This window comes from Sceloporus occidentalis, unplaced genomic scaffold (assembly GCF_023333645.1).
Source record: "Sceloporus occidentalis isolate IW3139 unplaced genomic scaffold, rSceOcc1.0.p SCAF_11, whole genome shotgun sequence".
NCBI lineage: Eukaryota > Metazoa > Chordata > Lepidosauria > Squamata > Phrynosomatidae > Sceloporus > Sceloporus occidentalis.
Genome location: NW_028316991.1, coordinates 12,704,621 through 12,721,836, shown reverse-complemented (window position 1 = coordinate 12,721,836; position 17,216 = coordinate 12,704,621). Strand labels below are relative to the sequence as shown.

Genomic DNA, 17,216 nt, shown 5'->3' with positions numbered 1-17,216 from the left:
GCCCGTGCGGTACGTGAGTAACCATCTCATCCCTGGAGCGCCTTGCATTTTTACTGCAAAACGTATTTTTGCTGTAAAAGTGATTTTTCTTCTCCCTTTACCATCATTTCTTTGGGATTGTAAGGGGAAAGAATGGTGTGTGCTTCTGTGAGTAAATGTATGGAAAGAATGGCGTGTGCTTCTGTGAGTGAATGGAGATATGAAAGGCGTGTGAATGATCAGTAATTAGGGTTGAAGCCTTGACGTGGCATTACTGCTCACGTAGGAAGTTAAATTATGGCACAAAAAGTAAAAAAAAACGACATCCCTTGGCGCATCAAATGAGGGGCTGCATGTGTTTCTAGTACAAACCTGGAGTGCGCAAGACACAAATGAACATGTCGCTATGGTTAGAAAAAACATATTTTCTAGCCAAAGCGACATATTCCATCATTATTTGTGCAGTCAACTTTTGTCCTAGAAATACATGTAGTCCCTCATTTGAAGCTCCAAGGGGTGTAGTTTCTTAAAATGGATGAATTGTCTGAATGAGGGAGAGCATGAGTTAATATGTGGATGAGTTGTCTAAATGAGGGAGAGCATGAGTTAATATGTGGATGATTTGTCTGAATGAGGGAGAGCATGAGTTAATGTGATTGTGTGTATCATAGATGTATAATTGTGGAAGGGCAAAGATGGCACTAGCAGGATGTTTGAGCCTTGGGGACCAAGATGGCACAGGCAGGGTGTATATGGGACAAAGATGGCAAATCTAATGTGTGTTATCTGGGTGCTGACAAGGTTCTATGTGGGCAGTGTGGACGCCAGGGCTTGCTTTGGGGTATGCAACCTGTGATCTATGCCTGTAATTAAGGGGGTTTTAAATATACCTTTAATGCCATGTTTTTATGTGAATTCCAATTGATCTGTACCTGCAAAGCTGGGTTTGTGTGTTCTTCTGTAGATCCATATCTGCTATGCTATGTTTCCATACATTATTTATGTATATCTGAAAATACAGGGTTTGTATGTCTTGTTCCGTTGATTAATACCTGCAATGCTGTTTCCATGTATTGATTTGATCTATACCTGCAATGCTACATTTCATATATTATTATTGTATACCTGCAAATACAGGATTTGTATGTCTGATTCTGTTTATTTGATATATACCTTCAGTGCTGAGATCACAAGTGAATTTCAATTGATCTATACATGCAAAGCTGGGTTTGTGTGTTAATGTGTTGATCTATACCTCCTATCAGCAGCAGGATATAATATTTATATATATCTATATATATATATATATATATTTATATATCGGCAGCAGGGACTAATATTAGGCCCTGAAATCATTAAGTGGAAAAGTTAAGGTATTGTGTTGAAAGGATTTCAAGGATTAGTCGTACTAAATTGTGGCTTCGGGCTTCCCATGTTGAATGATCAAGTATTGTATTGTCCAATAACAAAAGTATCATTCCATAGCACATTACTTTTGGCAAAATATATATATATATATATCTGTGTGTGTGTGTGTTTTCAGTGGTATGTTTTAATGGTGGAAATTATTAATGCCCCCCCAGTTTGACTGTGGTATCTTGTGTGCCCCCCCTATATATTGTTTCTAGAGTCGCCACTGCATTTGTGAAAAGGGAAAAGATAAAAAAGACTCAGCTCAATTCACTACAGTCAGAAAAGTATAACAGCAAATACCTGCTTTTGTTTCATTGTAACCTTTCATGTTAGTTTTTTTTTTAAGAAGAATTAGCTTCATGCTCCCACATGTTATGCTGTCTTAATGACTAAAGGGAGAGTTGGCGGATAGTTCTTCATTAGCATATCTCCAAAGTGTCTCTTTTTAGACCCTAAATCTCTCTTTCTTTGCTGATGCCTTTTTATATTATCTCAAAATGTTTGCTGGCATAAGTGTATCCCCACATTCTACAGTTCTAAAACTTACAATAATGCAGCACAAAGTGCATTTATAAATTAAATTGTTTAAATAAAATATATTACTAATCTTCTGAATTTCTAAATTACTAGAGGTCACAAAGTCACATCTCTAACCACATCCCCTAACAAGTGTCCTCTTGAGCCATTTAAAATGTTAGGAGGAATGGGTTATTCATTGTGAAGGGCCAACCCCACAGAGTTGCTGCAGCAGGGCGAGCTTGGCTGCTCCTGCATAATGTATAATCAATCAGTGAGATCTCTTCAGTCTCCTTACTTATTGACTTAAGCATTTTACAGGGCCAGCTCAGCCATTTACACTGGAAAAATCTTCATAATTAATAGTGACATGGGGGGAATAAAAAGCACAACTCTACAGCCAACGCTCCCTTTAGTGAATAGACCCCTCTAAAAAGGTTCTCTACGTGGGAAACATACCAGTGAAGGAACATTAACTCCTTCACGGCAAAGCCTGTACATGTACAGGCTCACAATACATTGTCCATAATGGGTTTAAGGCCAACCTGTTGTCCATAAGGGGTCAAGGCCATAGTGAGATCCTCATCTAACGACCAAGGATCGGTCCACTGAACGTTATACATCAAAATATGTATTATCGTATGTTCAGAGAAAAGAATGCAGCTACCCTGTGAATGGAGCCCTTAATGCCAACATAGAAGCTTTATATAGATTTTAGGATGCTTAAAACACATTTTCACATTTAATTGTAGAATTGTACGTATAGTCTGTACACATGAATTTTTCTCTATTTCACTAAAATTGCTTTAAAACAATTGGTAAGGCAAAAACATCACTTCTTTATACAAAGCGACGGACAACGGAAGAAACTCAGAATCGGGTAAATTGATCTGTATTATTTTTATATATATATATATATATATATATATATATATATATATATATACATATATATATATATATACATACTTGATGAAGTGAGCCAATGCTTGCATGCGTGACATAGTGGCTTTGTAACTTAAAGTGTGGCTTCTCTGTCCACTGTGGCCATGGAACAGTCAATAACCTCCTATTAAACCACCCCTAAGAACAACACAATGGCAAGAAATACTTTGTGTGTTTCAAAGAAAGTATTACTCGTGGGAGTTAGTGGCAGGGCTCCAGCAATCCAAAAACTCTCATGCCAGTAATTCCTCTTGGACTGAGATCATGGTATGAAAGTATGCTCAGAAAATGCACCTTTGCTGTATTTAACAACCATAAAACAGGTTCTGCAGATTAAGACAAAAGATTAGTCTGTTTAAATCAAATGAACAACTCGGTATATTATAATTATAGTTTCATCCTGTTTTTCCTCAAAACATGATTCTTTAACATGAGCCAAGATTCTAGTGAATATCGGCACAGTTCAGGAAATCGCTCTGCTAACTTGCGGGCATGAAATAGGTGCATAATATTTCCTGCGAATAGAGCCCTTAATGTTTTGCTGTAACATAGGAGCTTTATATAGTTTTCACGGTGGCTTAAAAAAACATTTCCAAATTTAACGTTGATTCCAAACAAGAATTCAAGTCATGGAATCTTAACATGCATAGAAACCAAAATTTGTTTTGTGGTACCGTAAAGATCTTACAAACAACCATTCCCGGGGTTAATAAGGATGAAGCAGCAGAACGCATGGACGGGTAACAATATGATGTTCGGGCGGCTCCTCTAAATTAGGACAAGTTTAAAAATACATTGTGTAGGAAAGCAATGATTTCCTACACAATGTGCAGAATACAATTTCCACAGGTGGGTAAGGAGAGATCTGGCTACTCTACAGCTAGAACAGGTAAGGCTGTGTCCATATTATTATTATTATTATTGTTATTAATATTAATAAATAAAGGATAATAATGTACTTATAGAAAACACACACTTATTGATGGAATTTAAATAATGGTTTTATTTGAAGATTTTTCTGTCTCTTTAGCTCATGGGACAGTGATTTAATTCACTAGGCATTGGGGACTGTAAACGGTCCACAGTTTTTGGCTCTACTGGTACATCCTCTCCGATTCCCTTTACACTTATGGTCCGCTCACGGTGTTATCTCCCCTCGTAATCTTACCTGGAGCGTGAGGCGCTTCACTGCGTTCCATATAACAGCAATAAATTCTTTCATCTTCTCCTCTGGAGTTTTGCTGCCATCTCTACTGGTCTGCAGGACTTTTTGAGGAACAGACAGAGGACGTGATTCTGTACGGAAACAAAGACAAGTTGAAACATTTCCTCTGGTGATACAAACTTCTGAAGCTAATATGTAATACACTAACAAGCCGGCACTCTTCTTTGCACTTGGCCACGTAAATTGAATGTTAAATTAGGACGCAGTGAGTTTAGCCATGTTTAATCCAAACGCAACAAGGTCTTGTATAATTTTGCATGGAATTTAACATGGTAGATAAAAACAAACAGAAACCCCTCCATAAATATATATATATATATATATATATATATATATATACACACAGACGCACACACGCTTATATATATATATATATATATATATATATAATGGTCTCTTTATTCAACAATAACAATCATAATGTCTTGGTTTCAAAGTGTAAGCAGATTTTTGGAGATGTTGTTTAAAAACAAATACTTTTCATTAGAAAACGAAATATTGTTAACCAATTAATGAAGCAAATCTAAAACGCAGAGGCAAGATCTGTCTTATCATAGGGCCTGCTTTCTTTTGAAGAATGTTGTGTGCTGGATGACGGAGAATTTCATTGTGAATATAAACCTCCCGGAGTTTCGCCTGAGTCATCTCATTTACCGACAGCCATTACTACGGCAGAAGGTCTGGTGTAGAAAGGTTTTTCGCGTTCAGCGCCCGATGTCCCGGTGAGCCCAACATACGGACACAGCTACCGGTTTTGTTGCCCCGCATGTATATTTTTTCCAAAGCCAAGTGTGTCGCGTACAACAAATTTCAGAAGCGCTTCGCTCCCATTACATAAAGACCCTTAAATACTGCAGTTTTGCACAATGCATTAGCTGTGTCCAACATGGAAGAGAGCTAATTATTAGCCATTACCCCGAAGTCGGTTGCTGTGCTGAATCGCATTCACAAGGAATGTTTTGTTAAGCAAATGAAATCATATTACACATGATCAAAGGCTGCACATAATCAACCCATTTTAACGCGTAAAAGCAATTACTAAGCGCAAGAAGAAGCACTTACCCAAACCTAATACTGCGGAGAAAAGCGTTTGATCCGTATTATTTATTAAACAGTGACTAAATGCTGCTGACAATTTCCTAGGTATGTTACATTCCTGGGCTCCTTAAAACCCCTTTTTATGGCCTAATGAAAATACGGCATTTTAGCATTTCTTTCTTTTTTTTGTTAATGAACAGTAATCCTGCAATGTCACAAGTAATTTGACAGATTGGTCAGAAAAACATTCCACGGTTCAGTAAACACATTTATCTGTGAACAAGCCACACATCTGAAGACCCGAAAAATTCAGGGAAGCCATAAATATTCATTTTTTACCAAGAGCTAAACGTGTAATTCACAAAAGTTCACATTCTGTAAAGCGGGGTTCGTGTAAATGCATCCGCTAACGCAGTTTCATGCCCTGCGTGACGTACACATAACTTCATATTTTTACAATATTTTTTGTTTTCTTATACAAATTGCAGGATAGGCGACCAATAACAGCCCAGCTGCTGTTGACTATAACTCCCATCATCCACTGCAGATTAAAGGGTGGCAATCCATACTGGATGTAGCAATAAGTTCCTATAACAAGCTGATTCTTTTCTGTCTAGCCCAATTTGCTGGTGGTCTTTGTAAGGATGGGGGGTTATAAGTACCCATTGTACAGCGCTACGGAATTTGATGGCGCTATATAAAACAATAAATAATAATAATAAGGTGGTATGATTGTTCTGCCACTTGTTGCCATAGATCGCAGCTAAGGTAACATGGTGCCTTTAAGTCAGATATTTCTATAAATATTGCAAAGGTTTGACAATAGAAATGGCAGCTATACACCGTTTCATTAAATGAGGCTCCACCTGTAATCACCATACCCGGAAACCCATGGGGTTTGACCCCGAGTCTCAAGGTCCTACAGTCTGGAACTGACTCTTACCTTTATCATACTACTGTGATCATATATTGGTGCTTGTTCTACCAGTGTGTTAAGGCTGATATCCCTGCTTGAATGTAGGTGACTCGTGTATCTTTAGGTTTCCATGAGGACAGGGATTAGAGACATCTGGATAACACATCTGGCGAGTCACTACATAGAATCTTCACAAAGGACTATTAAAGGATTATTATTTCTCAGGGCCATCTTATTTAGAAAGTTCCCAGGTATGGTAATCAGTTATGTGAGATTCCGAGTTACTTAATGAAAAGATTTTCCAAACGCTCATCTTTAGTGCTTCCAAATAATCACCATGGGTCCTACAACTTTCAACTATTTCCACGGACCATAAAGTCTGTGCTAACGTATGTACATTTAATTCACCTACAAATCTTTTGGTATGTAGGGTGCATTTCTTCTGGAAAGAAGTGATGTCATTTTTATTTAGCGATGTCATACACATATATTCCCATATCAATGGGGCCGTTTACCAGGTTGCCAAGGAGACGCTCACACAAAACAGTAGGTAATATGTTCCTAGCAAGAGACGTATTCTTTGCTAATACCAGCCGCTGGTCCTGTAGGTATAGTTTGATGCAGGTGCGTTTCCTCGCTTCTGTTTTTATTAATATCAACTCGGCAATAAATTATGTGTTACAGCTGGAAATTACCGAGCCTCGCTACAGCCGATCTCATCATCAAGCATGAGTAATCTTTCCATATAAACGAAAAGAGTGAAATTGTAAAAATGCATACGGACAGGATTAAACTCTTGATTGAGCGCGTAGGGTTTTTTTTTTTAATCATTACAACAAATGTCTAGGTTGTCATTAACAATAACAGATAATCTAACAATGCTTTGACAAAAACACAAGGTATCAATACAAGTATCAGTCATAAAGAGAGAGAACAGGGCTAGATATACCACCCTTACTTCATGGCAATGACCCCAAATCTGTGGAATTAACATGTATAGGGAATCTCAAAAAGGTTTTAGTGTCTCAGGGTTTCAGCCAGTGCTCTGGCAGATTGAGGATCAGCCCGATCTTATTTGTTTGTGCTCCATTGGGAAATTTACAGATACTACGATCCCTATGTGCGTAGCCCAGCATAATCATTAGATGTTTTTGTGGGGGGGGGGTGTCTTAAACTAGTCACTCTCCCATTCAGTTCCTTAGTAATTGGTCTGCCTAGTGCCACATTTGGGATGAAGATCAGCCCTGGCACTTTAAATCCAGCCCTTGCGACATGCAGCCACATGTATGCAGCGAGAGAAGTATAATGATTGGGTGTGGCATTACATGCAAGCGTGATACATTATCAGCCACTGGCCCTGCTGGCATCTGCCATTTTTGCCATATGGCCAGTCCATGAGCCTAATACCAATTCCAACCTAGCACCTTTGATAAAGTCTCCTTTTAAAGATCATTAACCCTATCAGTTACACTGAGAATCTCTGTTTTACACAAGTTGCTTTTTATTGGTAACGGGATTAAAAAAAATCTTGTTTCATAATGGCAAGCAAAGGGTAACTGTAAAAATATTCCACATTAAACATTAATAATAAACCCCCCCCCAAAACTATGGATTCCTTTCATTCGTTCTACAGCTAAAACAACATTGTGGTGAGTGAACCAGTCATTCGCTGTGTCAGAACATATTCTAAATCAGACAAAACAGTGAGTTAATGGATGAATGTACAAACACATACATTTTCCACTAAAAGGGTGTTTGGAACTGATCTGATACACAATCTCCCTCGATATCCCTGCTATAAGTCCAACTATGAATCATGGGTTAAAGGAACCGGAAAGTCCTGCCTCGCAGTAGCACAAAGGGCAGAGTATCTAAGGCTTCCCTTTTACCAACTTGGTCCATGATCTGGGAAGAAGGCCTTATTTACAGAACATATCCTCGGCAATTCCTTTTGTACATGACTGTGGGAACTCATGAGGACGAAACGTTTAGGTACGTTAATTTTGTGGTTAAACCCCGACAACCAATCGGAAGGCAACAAGCTGTAATTGAAGTGAAAACATATAGACCATGTTATTCTAAAAGTATTTGTTAAGTAACGTTTGAAGAAGGGTCCATTGTGTCCTGCAACCTTGGCTATTTCCCACCCCAATTTAGTCATTAAAGTATAACCTTATGGCTTCTGTGAATTCTTTATTACAAAATTACCTTGACTCCTTCTTGCAGACAGTGTATCACACCTTTTCACTTTCCATGAGATAATACTATTTAGTGTGCGGTCCCAGACTCCGAAGCACAATTACTCGATCAGACTACAACAAACCCAGGTCCCCAAGTTGACTAGAAATCACTTCCTAGGCTCGGGATTTTGAAGGACAAGGGGGTAGCACTGGCCAGGGCCTCCATCAGAAATCCATCTCCCTCCGCTTGACTTCAAGGGCACAGTGAACCGAAGCACCCAGCAGAGTCACATAATGTATATTACATGACCCCTAGTTAGAAGAGAGGGCGTGCGGCAGGTCTCTGTGAGGTGAGAGGGGGCAGTAGTGTGTGTGTGTGTGTGTGTGTGTGTTGTACTGTCAGGGTCAGTACGTATGTTTGTCTATGTATAGTGCTGGAGTCTGTGTGTGTATGTATACTGTAGTGTCAAAGTGGGTGTGTGTAAATGTATTGTGGTGCTAGTGTATGCGTCTGTGTATATTGTAAAGTCTTGCAGAGTAGCATCTTAGACAGAAAGGAGAGGGCAGATATGACCGTAACTTTGAATTTATAAAAATAAAAATACGATTGGAAAAAAAAAACCGGCTCCTAGGTCCAAAGCAAATTTGTCGACCCCTGCATTAAAATAAAAAAAAAAGGACCCACACATATATCACACATTATAATAATAATGGTAAACACACGAGCAAGGCCTCAATTCCCCTTGTGTGTCAGTATGGTTTAACATGTGTTAATCTATTGTCAAATTGGTTATTGTCAGTTTTAATGTTATTGTTAGTTTCACTCTCCTAATGGAGCTCTAGAAATAAATGTAAAGTAATATTCAATTTCCACCTCATCATAACCAGGGCAGCCGCACTGTGATATCCATTAGCTTATTGAGATCACCAGAGAACTCATCCCTCAATTTGTCAATGTCAGAATACATTTAAGATGGAATAAGTGGGATTTCCAGGGAAATATTCTATATGCGGTCTTCTGGGCATTACATGGACAACCATGAGAAATGTGGTTCACTTTGCAAGTCAACTAGCAAACTGTGCTTAGGAGATTTTGTAAGCCTGCAGAGAAAAATTGCTTAAGTAAAAATACTACAAAACAAATGTTAAATTCCATATTCTCAGTCCATTTTATAATATTCGGTGTGTGTGTGTTGGGTGTTTTTACCATTAACAAAATAACAATAATTATGCGCTGAAAAGCTTAAAAAGAATAAAGCTTACAAACAGGACCGGCCCAAGGCAAAATGCCGCCTGGGGCGAATTTTAAAATGCCGCCCCCCCCCCCCCTTATCTACCCTTCCTCTCCCTCCGTCCCTGCCAACCCCCCAAATTATCTACCCTTCCTCTCCCTCCGTCCCCCCCCCTGTACTTACCTTTCAGCAGTCCTGCGGCGAGTCTCCCTGTTCGGTCTCGGTGCCGGCTTGTAATGCTGAGCGCCGGAAATGAGATAATCTTCCGGCACTCAGCATTACAAGCCGGCACCGAGACCGAACAGGGAGACTCGCCGCAGAGGAGAGAGAGAGGGGCGCCGAGCGGGTACTGACAGCTTGGTAAGCGAAAACCACTCGGCGCCCCTTTCTCTCTTTCCCTTTTTTAAAAAAAAAAAAAAAGGGCTTGGGGCGGCAAAGTGCCGCCCCTTCAAAAGTGCCGCCTGGAGCGGTTGCCCCACTTGGCTCCATTGTCGGGCCGGCCCTGCTTACAAATACCCATGACTTTTAAAAAACTGGGACTAAAAAAGACAATTTTTAAAGCAATAATTAGTTAAATTTAAATTAACCAATATCAATAAGGACTTCAAAATGGCTTCTTACCATGTTGATCATATTAAATCATAGGACATGAGTGGGCAGGGAGTTCGATACGGACTACCACACATTTAAATGAGTGAGGGTTTAATTCTTAATGGTTTTAACCTCATTAACCTCTTTTATTTAAGAAACAATAAAAAAAGTTATATAAATCCTTACAAGTAACACTCTTAGCTTCATGCAAGTGGATTCAATACAAATGTGGTTTGGCTCTGTACAGAACTGGTCACCGACCGTACAGGTGCCAGAAGAGTCCATAAGTTGTTACTTTTAACACAATATAGTTAAATATCTTATAAGATAGAAAACAAATATTAAAGTGTCCTTAAAACATACAGAGACTGCAATATACAGAAGTCATCTATTGTTTCTTGTGAACATTATAATACAAAGCTCCAAGGACCCAAGGTTTAACACAAAATGCTGGGGCCCCGGCATGCTGTGTCGTGGGGCCTCCCGCCCCATGTACATACTTTTGGATCTAATAAACCCGTGATATGATAACAAGCGCCTCGCACATGTCCTATATTAACACAATACATTACTCATTGGTTTCTTGTTTTGGACCATAAGCCCTTGAGGGACCCCCAAGCTCCAGCTGGTTTATGAGGTTTTTTAAAGTGGCTGACCATGCAGGGTAATGGCAACAGATCCAAAGTAGTATTTATACATATTCTTAGGAAAAATGATAATTCAAACCAAGCGCTAAACAGACATCCAATACGGTGCAAGACAATATAATAAAGGATAGGTCCTAGAGGTCCGGGGACGTGATCATAAATGGATCCAAGGAGGTGTAAGTGCTCGGGGTGTGTTTTGCTGGCAAAGACTACCAGAGAAATTGGATATATTCAGAAAGGTTAACTGGAGAACAATATGCAGTTGGGGAAACAGGCAGGGTGGGTAACACCTTCTATAACACCCTCGTAAGTAATATACCATGTGTAAGAACATTTATTTCCATGAGGGAAACAAATGCAGAGGCATTACCTAATGTAATTCTGATCCCTGGTTTACAGGGAAGTAAAGGCAACATTATCATAAGGGAATTAAGACAGACAAGATGACATGGTGTGCGATTTATACATAGTAACCCAATAACCCTCTCCCTGCCAAGCCAAGCCAAGAGTGACGGATCAGTTAACCACCGATACGCCAGAGGGGTGGGCGGTTTGAATTGCTGGCGTGTGTATGTATGTAATATGCTCCTTTGGCACAGCCAGAAGGCAGCATGGCAAAGGTGAGCATTTGCGACCCCCAAACACTAAGAGAAGGGAAAGTTCAATTTCCCTTTACACCCAAACTGTCAGCGCAGTTGTAATCCATCCTGGTTTTGGAGGTAGGCAGAGCTCGATGCCCCGCACGCATGATGGAAGCCAATATAATAGTACAGTAACCGGCTTACTCCGCTGGACTTTTCACTTCATGCGTGACTGCTTAACTCCAGCATGTGTTCCCTGCCGAGTCCCTTCATCTTAACGAGTGCTCAAAGACTACGCAGCAGGCATGAATAAACCATGAGCACACAGTTCACAGAGCAATAACGCACAAAACCGAAATATTTCTCAAAAGAATCTCTGATCAGGGGACTAATAGCCACAGAGAAAAGAGGACCCAGGAATAGTTAAATATATCTAACACTAATAGATTGTAAGCTCTTAAGCAGTGTTCCTCAACCCTCTCCTCTCCGACAGAGCACCTTGAAAAGGTGGTGGAACGATGGAGGTGAACAAACAGGGGCTACCTATGGAGGAGCCACGCTGTGTCGGAAGGCAGGTCAAGCCAAGTCCCTTTCTGCAAACAGCAGACATGTGCACAGCCATTAGGTACGTGGGGTAGATCGTCGGCGGTGGAAGAAGCCACTGACACTTACAGGCAATTACGGCTCTGGCTGAAACGCCACCAAGCGAGGTACGGGCAGAACTTTGCAGAAGTATTCCAACAATATAGCACTGGCTATCCGTAATATGATAGTGCCAAGAGTATTTACTCTCAAACGTTCCTCTGAGCTACAAATCGATGAAAGGCAATTATAATCAACAATGAAATAAAAAGCTATTTGTGCTTTTTGGCAACCTGGGAAAATTATCAATCAAGCAGAAAATGTTTACTTACTATATGTTTTAATTAAATTAACAGCACACGTTTTTGGCACACATCCTCTAGGTCATGGCCGTATAAACATAAAACACAATGAGTTCACTATTGTTTTCTTTCTATAAATGCTTTTAGTTTTAAAGTGATACTTTGGAACTATTCAGAAGAATGTAAAACAAATGCGAATAAATACCACATGTAAATTAAGGGAGAAAAAGATGCTCATTTATACAAAATAATTTAATCCTTAAATCAGCTATTCCTGGGATTCAGTACCGACCTTCAGTCCTACAACGTCCTCTTCATGTGTATTTTCTCAAAAAAACCACTATTGTGTACGTGTGTGTGTGTGTGTGTGTGTGTATATATGTTCAAAAGTTTAGGGTCACTTAAATTTCTAGCTGTAACATAATAATAAAAAAAACAAGTTTTTCTAATGATCAATTACCTTTTTAAATGTAAACTTGGATCAGGGAACACAATTTGCCATTGGAACGCAGGAGCGATGGGAGTATATATATCTTCATAAATATATGAAATATGAAGATATTCCATTTAAAAAATCAGCCGTTTCCAGATACAATAGTCATTTATAACATTAACCTCGTCTGGGATGTATTTCTCATACATTTCATGTTATTTTAATAGACTAAATTTGCTTTTCTTTCAAAAACACGGACACTTGTATATGGTACTGTGTGTTTGTGTATATATATATATATACACACATACATATATATATATACATATACACACATATATATACATATACACACATATATATACATATATACACACATACATTAAAGGCCCTTAAGCACCATTTGTAAATCACTAGATACAGATGTAATTTAACCTTGTAACATATTGTTCTTTTTGTGTAGCAGTATGTCAAAACCGTTGTTAATGTTGTATTTACATTTTAATTATCAGTCCAGCCCTGCCAAGAATTAATTTATAAGTAGACAGACCATCCAACAGTCCCATCTGATCAGATAAGCATACGAGAGACACACATCTATTCTGTCTACGCGACTCTTTAATTCAGCAATATCGCACGAAAAGCCCCAACCAAAACACTTAACAGCCATGCTGAGACTGGATAAAGAAGGCTGCAGTCTAATGCTTTTCCATGCTGACCCCAAGCAGTAAAGTGCTTAATATCCTGCAAATCAATAACGGGAACGCAACGGCAATCAGGACGGGAGCTCTTCCTACAGCGGTTTCACCGAGTACGCCTGCACAGATGTTTAAATACTCCTTGGGTGTTAAATATGGTGCACTGCAACGCTTACTTCATGAGTAAGGAACCCTGACTGGGTTATCAAAACCAAATCCAAGTCCCTTCTGAAATTCTCCCTACAATATCCCATTCAATTATTGAATTTACAGCCGGAAAAAAAAAAAATAGCCCAAGATGCACAAATTGGTGTGTGTTATTTTTGGTTACCATGTATTACAGTAAATAAAATACACCCAAATGCTTCATAAAAGTAAGACTGTAATTCCATCTAAAAGTTCCTGTGACATTATTAAACGGCTTGCGTTCTGCTCTTGCGGTTTATGATATCACCGGCTCCCCCCCCGCTGGAATTTACGGCCCTATTACAGGCGATAGGGTGTGCGCTGTGTTCTGTGTGATGTTAGCGGTGAATGAACTGTTCGATGCATGAAAAGCACCGTAAAGTTTCCCAGATACGCCGGCTGCATATTCATTACACATGCAATTGTTCTGTGGGACTCGCACCTCGGCTTTGTGTAAGTGCAGAGGTGGCTTCCACCCAACGCTAAAAATAACTGTTAAATCACAACGTTTTACTTACAGCCGGCAATCCAAAGAAAACAAGATCATTTGTGAGGTTCGGAGACGGCAAAAAGGCAGAAAAATAAAAAGCTCTCAGTTCCGTCAGGACCGACAAACATATTTACAATCTCACAGACTTCATTACTAGAATGACGATAGAATACGTATCTCTATTTAATACAATCTTTAAATTGAATGGACTGTAAAAAATATACTTTGGTGCAATGTACAAAATTGAATTACCAAAAATAGGACATTTATGCAAGTTGTGCTTTACTCTATCATTTCAAACCTCAAAATAAGTAAAATCTACTCAAGGTGGAGAAACCCTAGGTTTTTCAGTAATGTCACCAAATGCTGTACCTAAAATAAGCTGCTCTGCCCTGGAAGGTCATTTTTTATGCTAAACATGAAAAGTGGAAGTTTACAGTTGCAATAAAACAATAGTTACTGCGGGTTAAGTTCTGGTAGCCGTAAACGGATTTTACAGTTTGACGATTCCACCAAAATTACTCCCATTGCGTTTACAAACATCATACTTACTCTTTAACATTAAATGCACGACATCGTTCATCATCCGCAATGAACTATTCCAAATTGGAAAGATAAATTACAATCACAGATGCCGTATTGTGTTCCGGGTGAATTTTGTTGCCTGTTTGTTGTTTGCAGATGTGAATAACATGAGACATAATGAATAAATTAACATTAATATCCATGGTTTGATGCGCTAAAATGACTTGAGCTTTTAAGGTGACTATAAATTCATAACGTTCATAATAAAACCACAAAAAAATAAAAATAAAAATGAACGACGTCAGACCAAGGTGAAAGAACAAAGTATATTGTATGTTGGAAAAGACTGCAAGTCACCAAGAGAAAAGCAGAATTTATGACTAATATGATTTTATTTATTAAGAATTATACCATTTAATTTACTGGCATAAGAAGCCGAAGTATTAGGATTTCCTACAAACAAATTCTTATCAACACTGGCTGGAGCAATGAAGCTATCCACGGCCCGGGCTCGTTTTATGTATCCAAGTAACACAGTAAAATGATGTCAGTCTTTATCAACGCGTTTAAATCCAGGTTACATGAATAAGCCATTTGTTGCACAACATTTACTCATTTTCTTCAATAAACATATCTTTAGCTTGAGACGCAGAGTGAAGATGATGCTCGTGTGGTTCTGAAACACGAGCCAAGCACAGTATCTGCAGGAAAAGCTCTCAGCCGAAGGCACGGAGCCAGCAAGGTTTGGGCAAGAGGTGGCAAGAAGCTGTAGTGTAAGGCAGGGGGATTAATCATCTGGAACAAGGTATTTATACAAGACTTGGGTAAACAGCGAAAGGAAGCAAGGCATTTAAAACCGAGTAAAACCCGTAGGATTGGGTATAAATAAGTAAGTGGCAGTAAACGGAAAGCGCGGGGGAGATTGGCCGACGTCATCTTTGAATATTCTGAGCTTGGCTGCAGTAGAGAGGGATAAGTACAAGGTAAACGGGGCACAGACATTTCTCAGCATAGATGTGTATTGAGCAGAAGGAAAGAGTGTTAATGGGGAACACATGGAAAAGTATGTACACCGCGGCAATCCTCATCGCTGATTCAAATGGCGAAGCTGAACATGAGTGTCTTACAACCACAGCAGGCGAGAACCACACAGCCCATCTACTCTGCCCATTTCGGCTTATTTAATTTCATCTCAACATACAGTATGATGTATAAATAAAAGCTGTGGCTAAAAGAGTGAAGGAGTTCAGTGTAACCTCGCTTGGATTCCCTCACAACATTAACGGCTATCACCCCTGCTGGAATATTATATCCCTTATCTACTACCACTCAGCGAAGAATTACTCTACGAAACTGAAGCTTATGAAGCATTTCATACAGAAATATGAAGGACAAAAGAACAGCAAATGAAGTATTGGCTAAAATGTGGGTTATCCAGGGGTCTAGAGGGGATACATTTATGCCAACAATATGATTAAGCGATTATCGAAGCCACTGGACGGCCCCAGAGCCGGCTCTTCTCAATGAAATGAGCGTGGCATCGAGTGAGTTTGCATGGCAGCTGTACTGGTTCTGGGCGGCCTTTATTTTGGGACAGTTAATCTATTTGTGATGATACACAAACTACTAAAGAAGTCAATCATCATTTTATCTCCAGCCAGTTTCCTTTAGTGTACGTTTTGCTACAGGACCATGTCGATCCTCCACGAAAGGTCATCCTAACGGTCCGCAACGTCAGCAGTTTCTGGGAACTTTTTTCAATTCTCAGCGTTTCTTCGAGGCTACTATTTAAACGTTTGTGGGAAGATCCTACCGAGCCAAAATGTGGACTCTCATTTGTAACCGACTTCTCAACTGATGTTTATAAAAAAATATATATTTGGTGCAGAACAAATATTTCAGAGGAACAGGCCTAATGAACTATTTATTTTCACTTATCAGTGATTCTAAACAATACTCAATCAGAGCACATTTGTCCGAATTTAAATCATGAGAAATACTGAAGAAGAATAAAGCATCACTCTGCACGTGGAAGCAAACAGAAGTAATAAAGCCTCCCTCCAACGTCTTGCAGATTTGGTATATCTGCTATAGAGCAGAACACCTACCCAGAAGGAAGGCAGATTCATGCGATAATCAACAACTACCTCTGTGAAAAGTTTAAACACAAAAAGAAAGGTTCATGTTTCAATAGCATTCGTGGTTAGAGCTGTAGACAGACAGATCATGACAGCACCATTTTTGAAACCAGGCCCAGACTGGCCATCTGGCAAATGGGGCAAATGCCAGACGGACCACCGGCCGACTTCATCACAAACTCCACCGATCTGCCGGCTGGATATGCCCATCCGTACGCCAGGTGAGCAAAAAAAAAAAAAAAAGTAGCGTGCCAGTCCGACCCTGTTCAAGACGGATAATATGGACAGAAACTCAAAAGACAATATTTTACTGCGATGACCCGCAATTCAACTGTTCCAATTGACTCAAGTTCAAAAGCAATGTGATCATTAGATCCAGAGAAAAAGACATTTTGAACTTTAGCGTTTATTTCTAGCATGCAATAAAGGGGGGGTCAGCAACACTTTGTAAACGTATCACAAATCAGTAAACTATGCTGGATTAAGCCAAGATGTCTTCATCAACTATCAGTCTGTATGTGTGGAAAGAAGGCGCCAAAGAGCCAAAACAGGCGCCAGGCAATCAATCTTTCCTTTCTTATTGTTTTTATTAGGGGCCC

The 17,216-nt window shown here is 39.4% G+C and overlaps 1 protein-coding gene across 1 annotated transcript in view; it reads right to left on the bottom strand.

Annotated features, from left to right (window-relative positions):
• The window catches only part of LOC149305589 (intermembrane lipid transfer protein VPS13B-like), a 383,703-nt gene that overhangs the window by 202,846 nt on the left and 163,641 nt on the right, over nucleotides 1-17,216 (bottom strand). Inside the window, exon 21 of the mRNA XM_089477585.1 lies at nucleotides 4,022-4,149. Within this exon, the coding sequence (XP_089333711.1) occupies nucleotides 4,022-4,149 (128 nt within the window). The remainder of the gene's footprint in view (nucleotides 1-4,021; nucleotides 4,150-17,216) is intronic.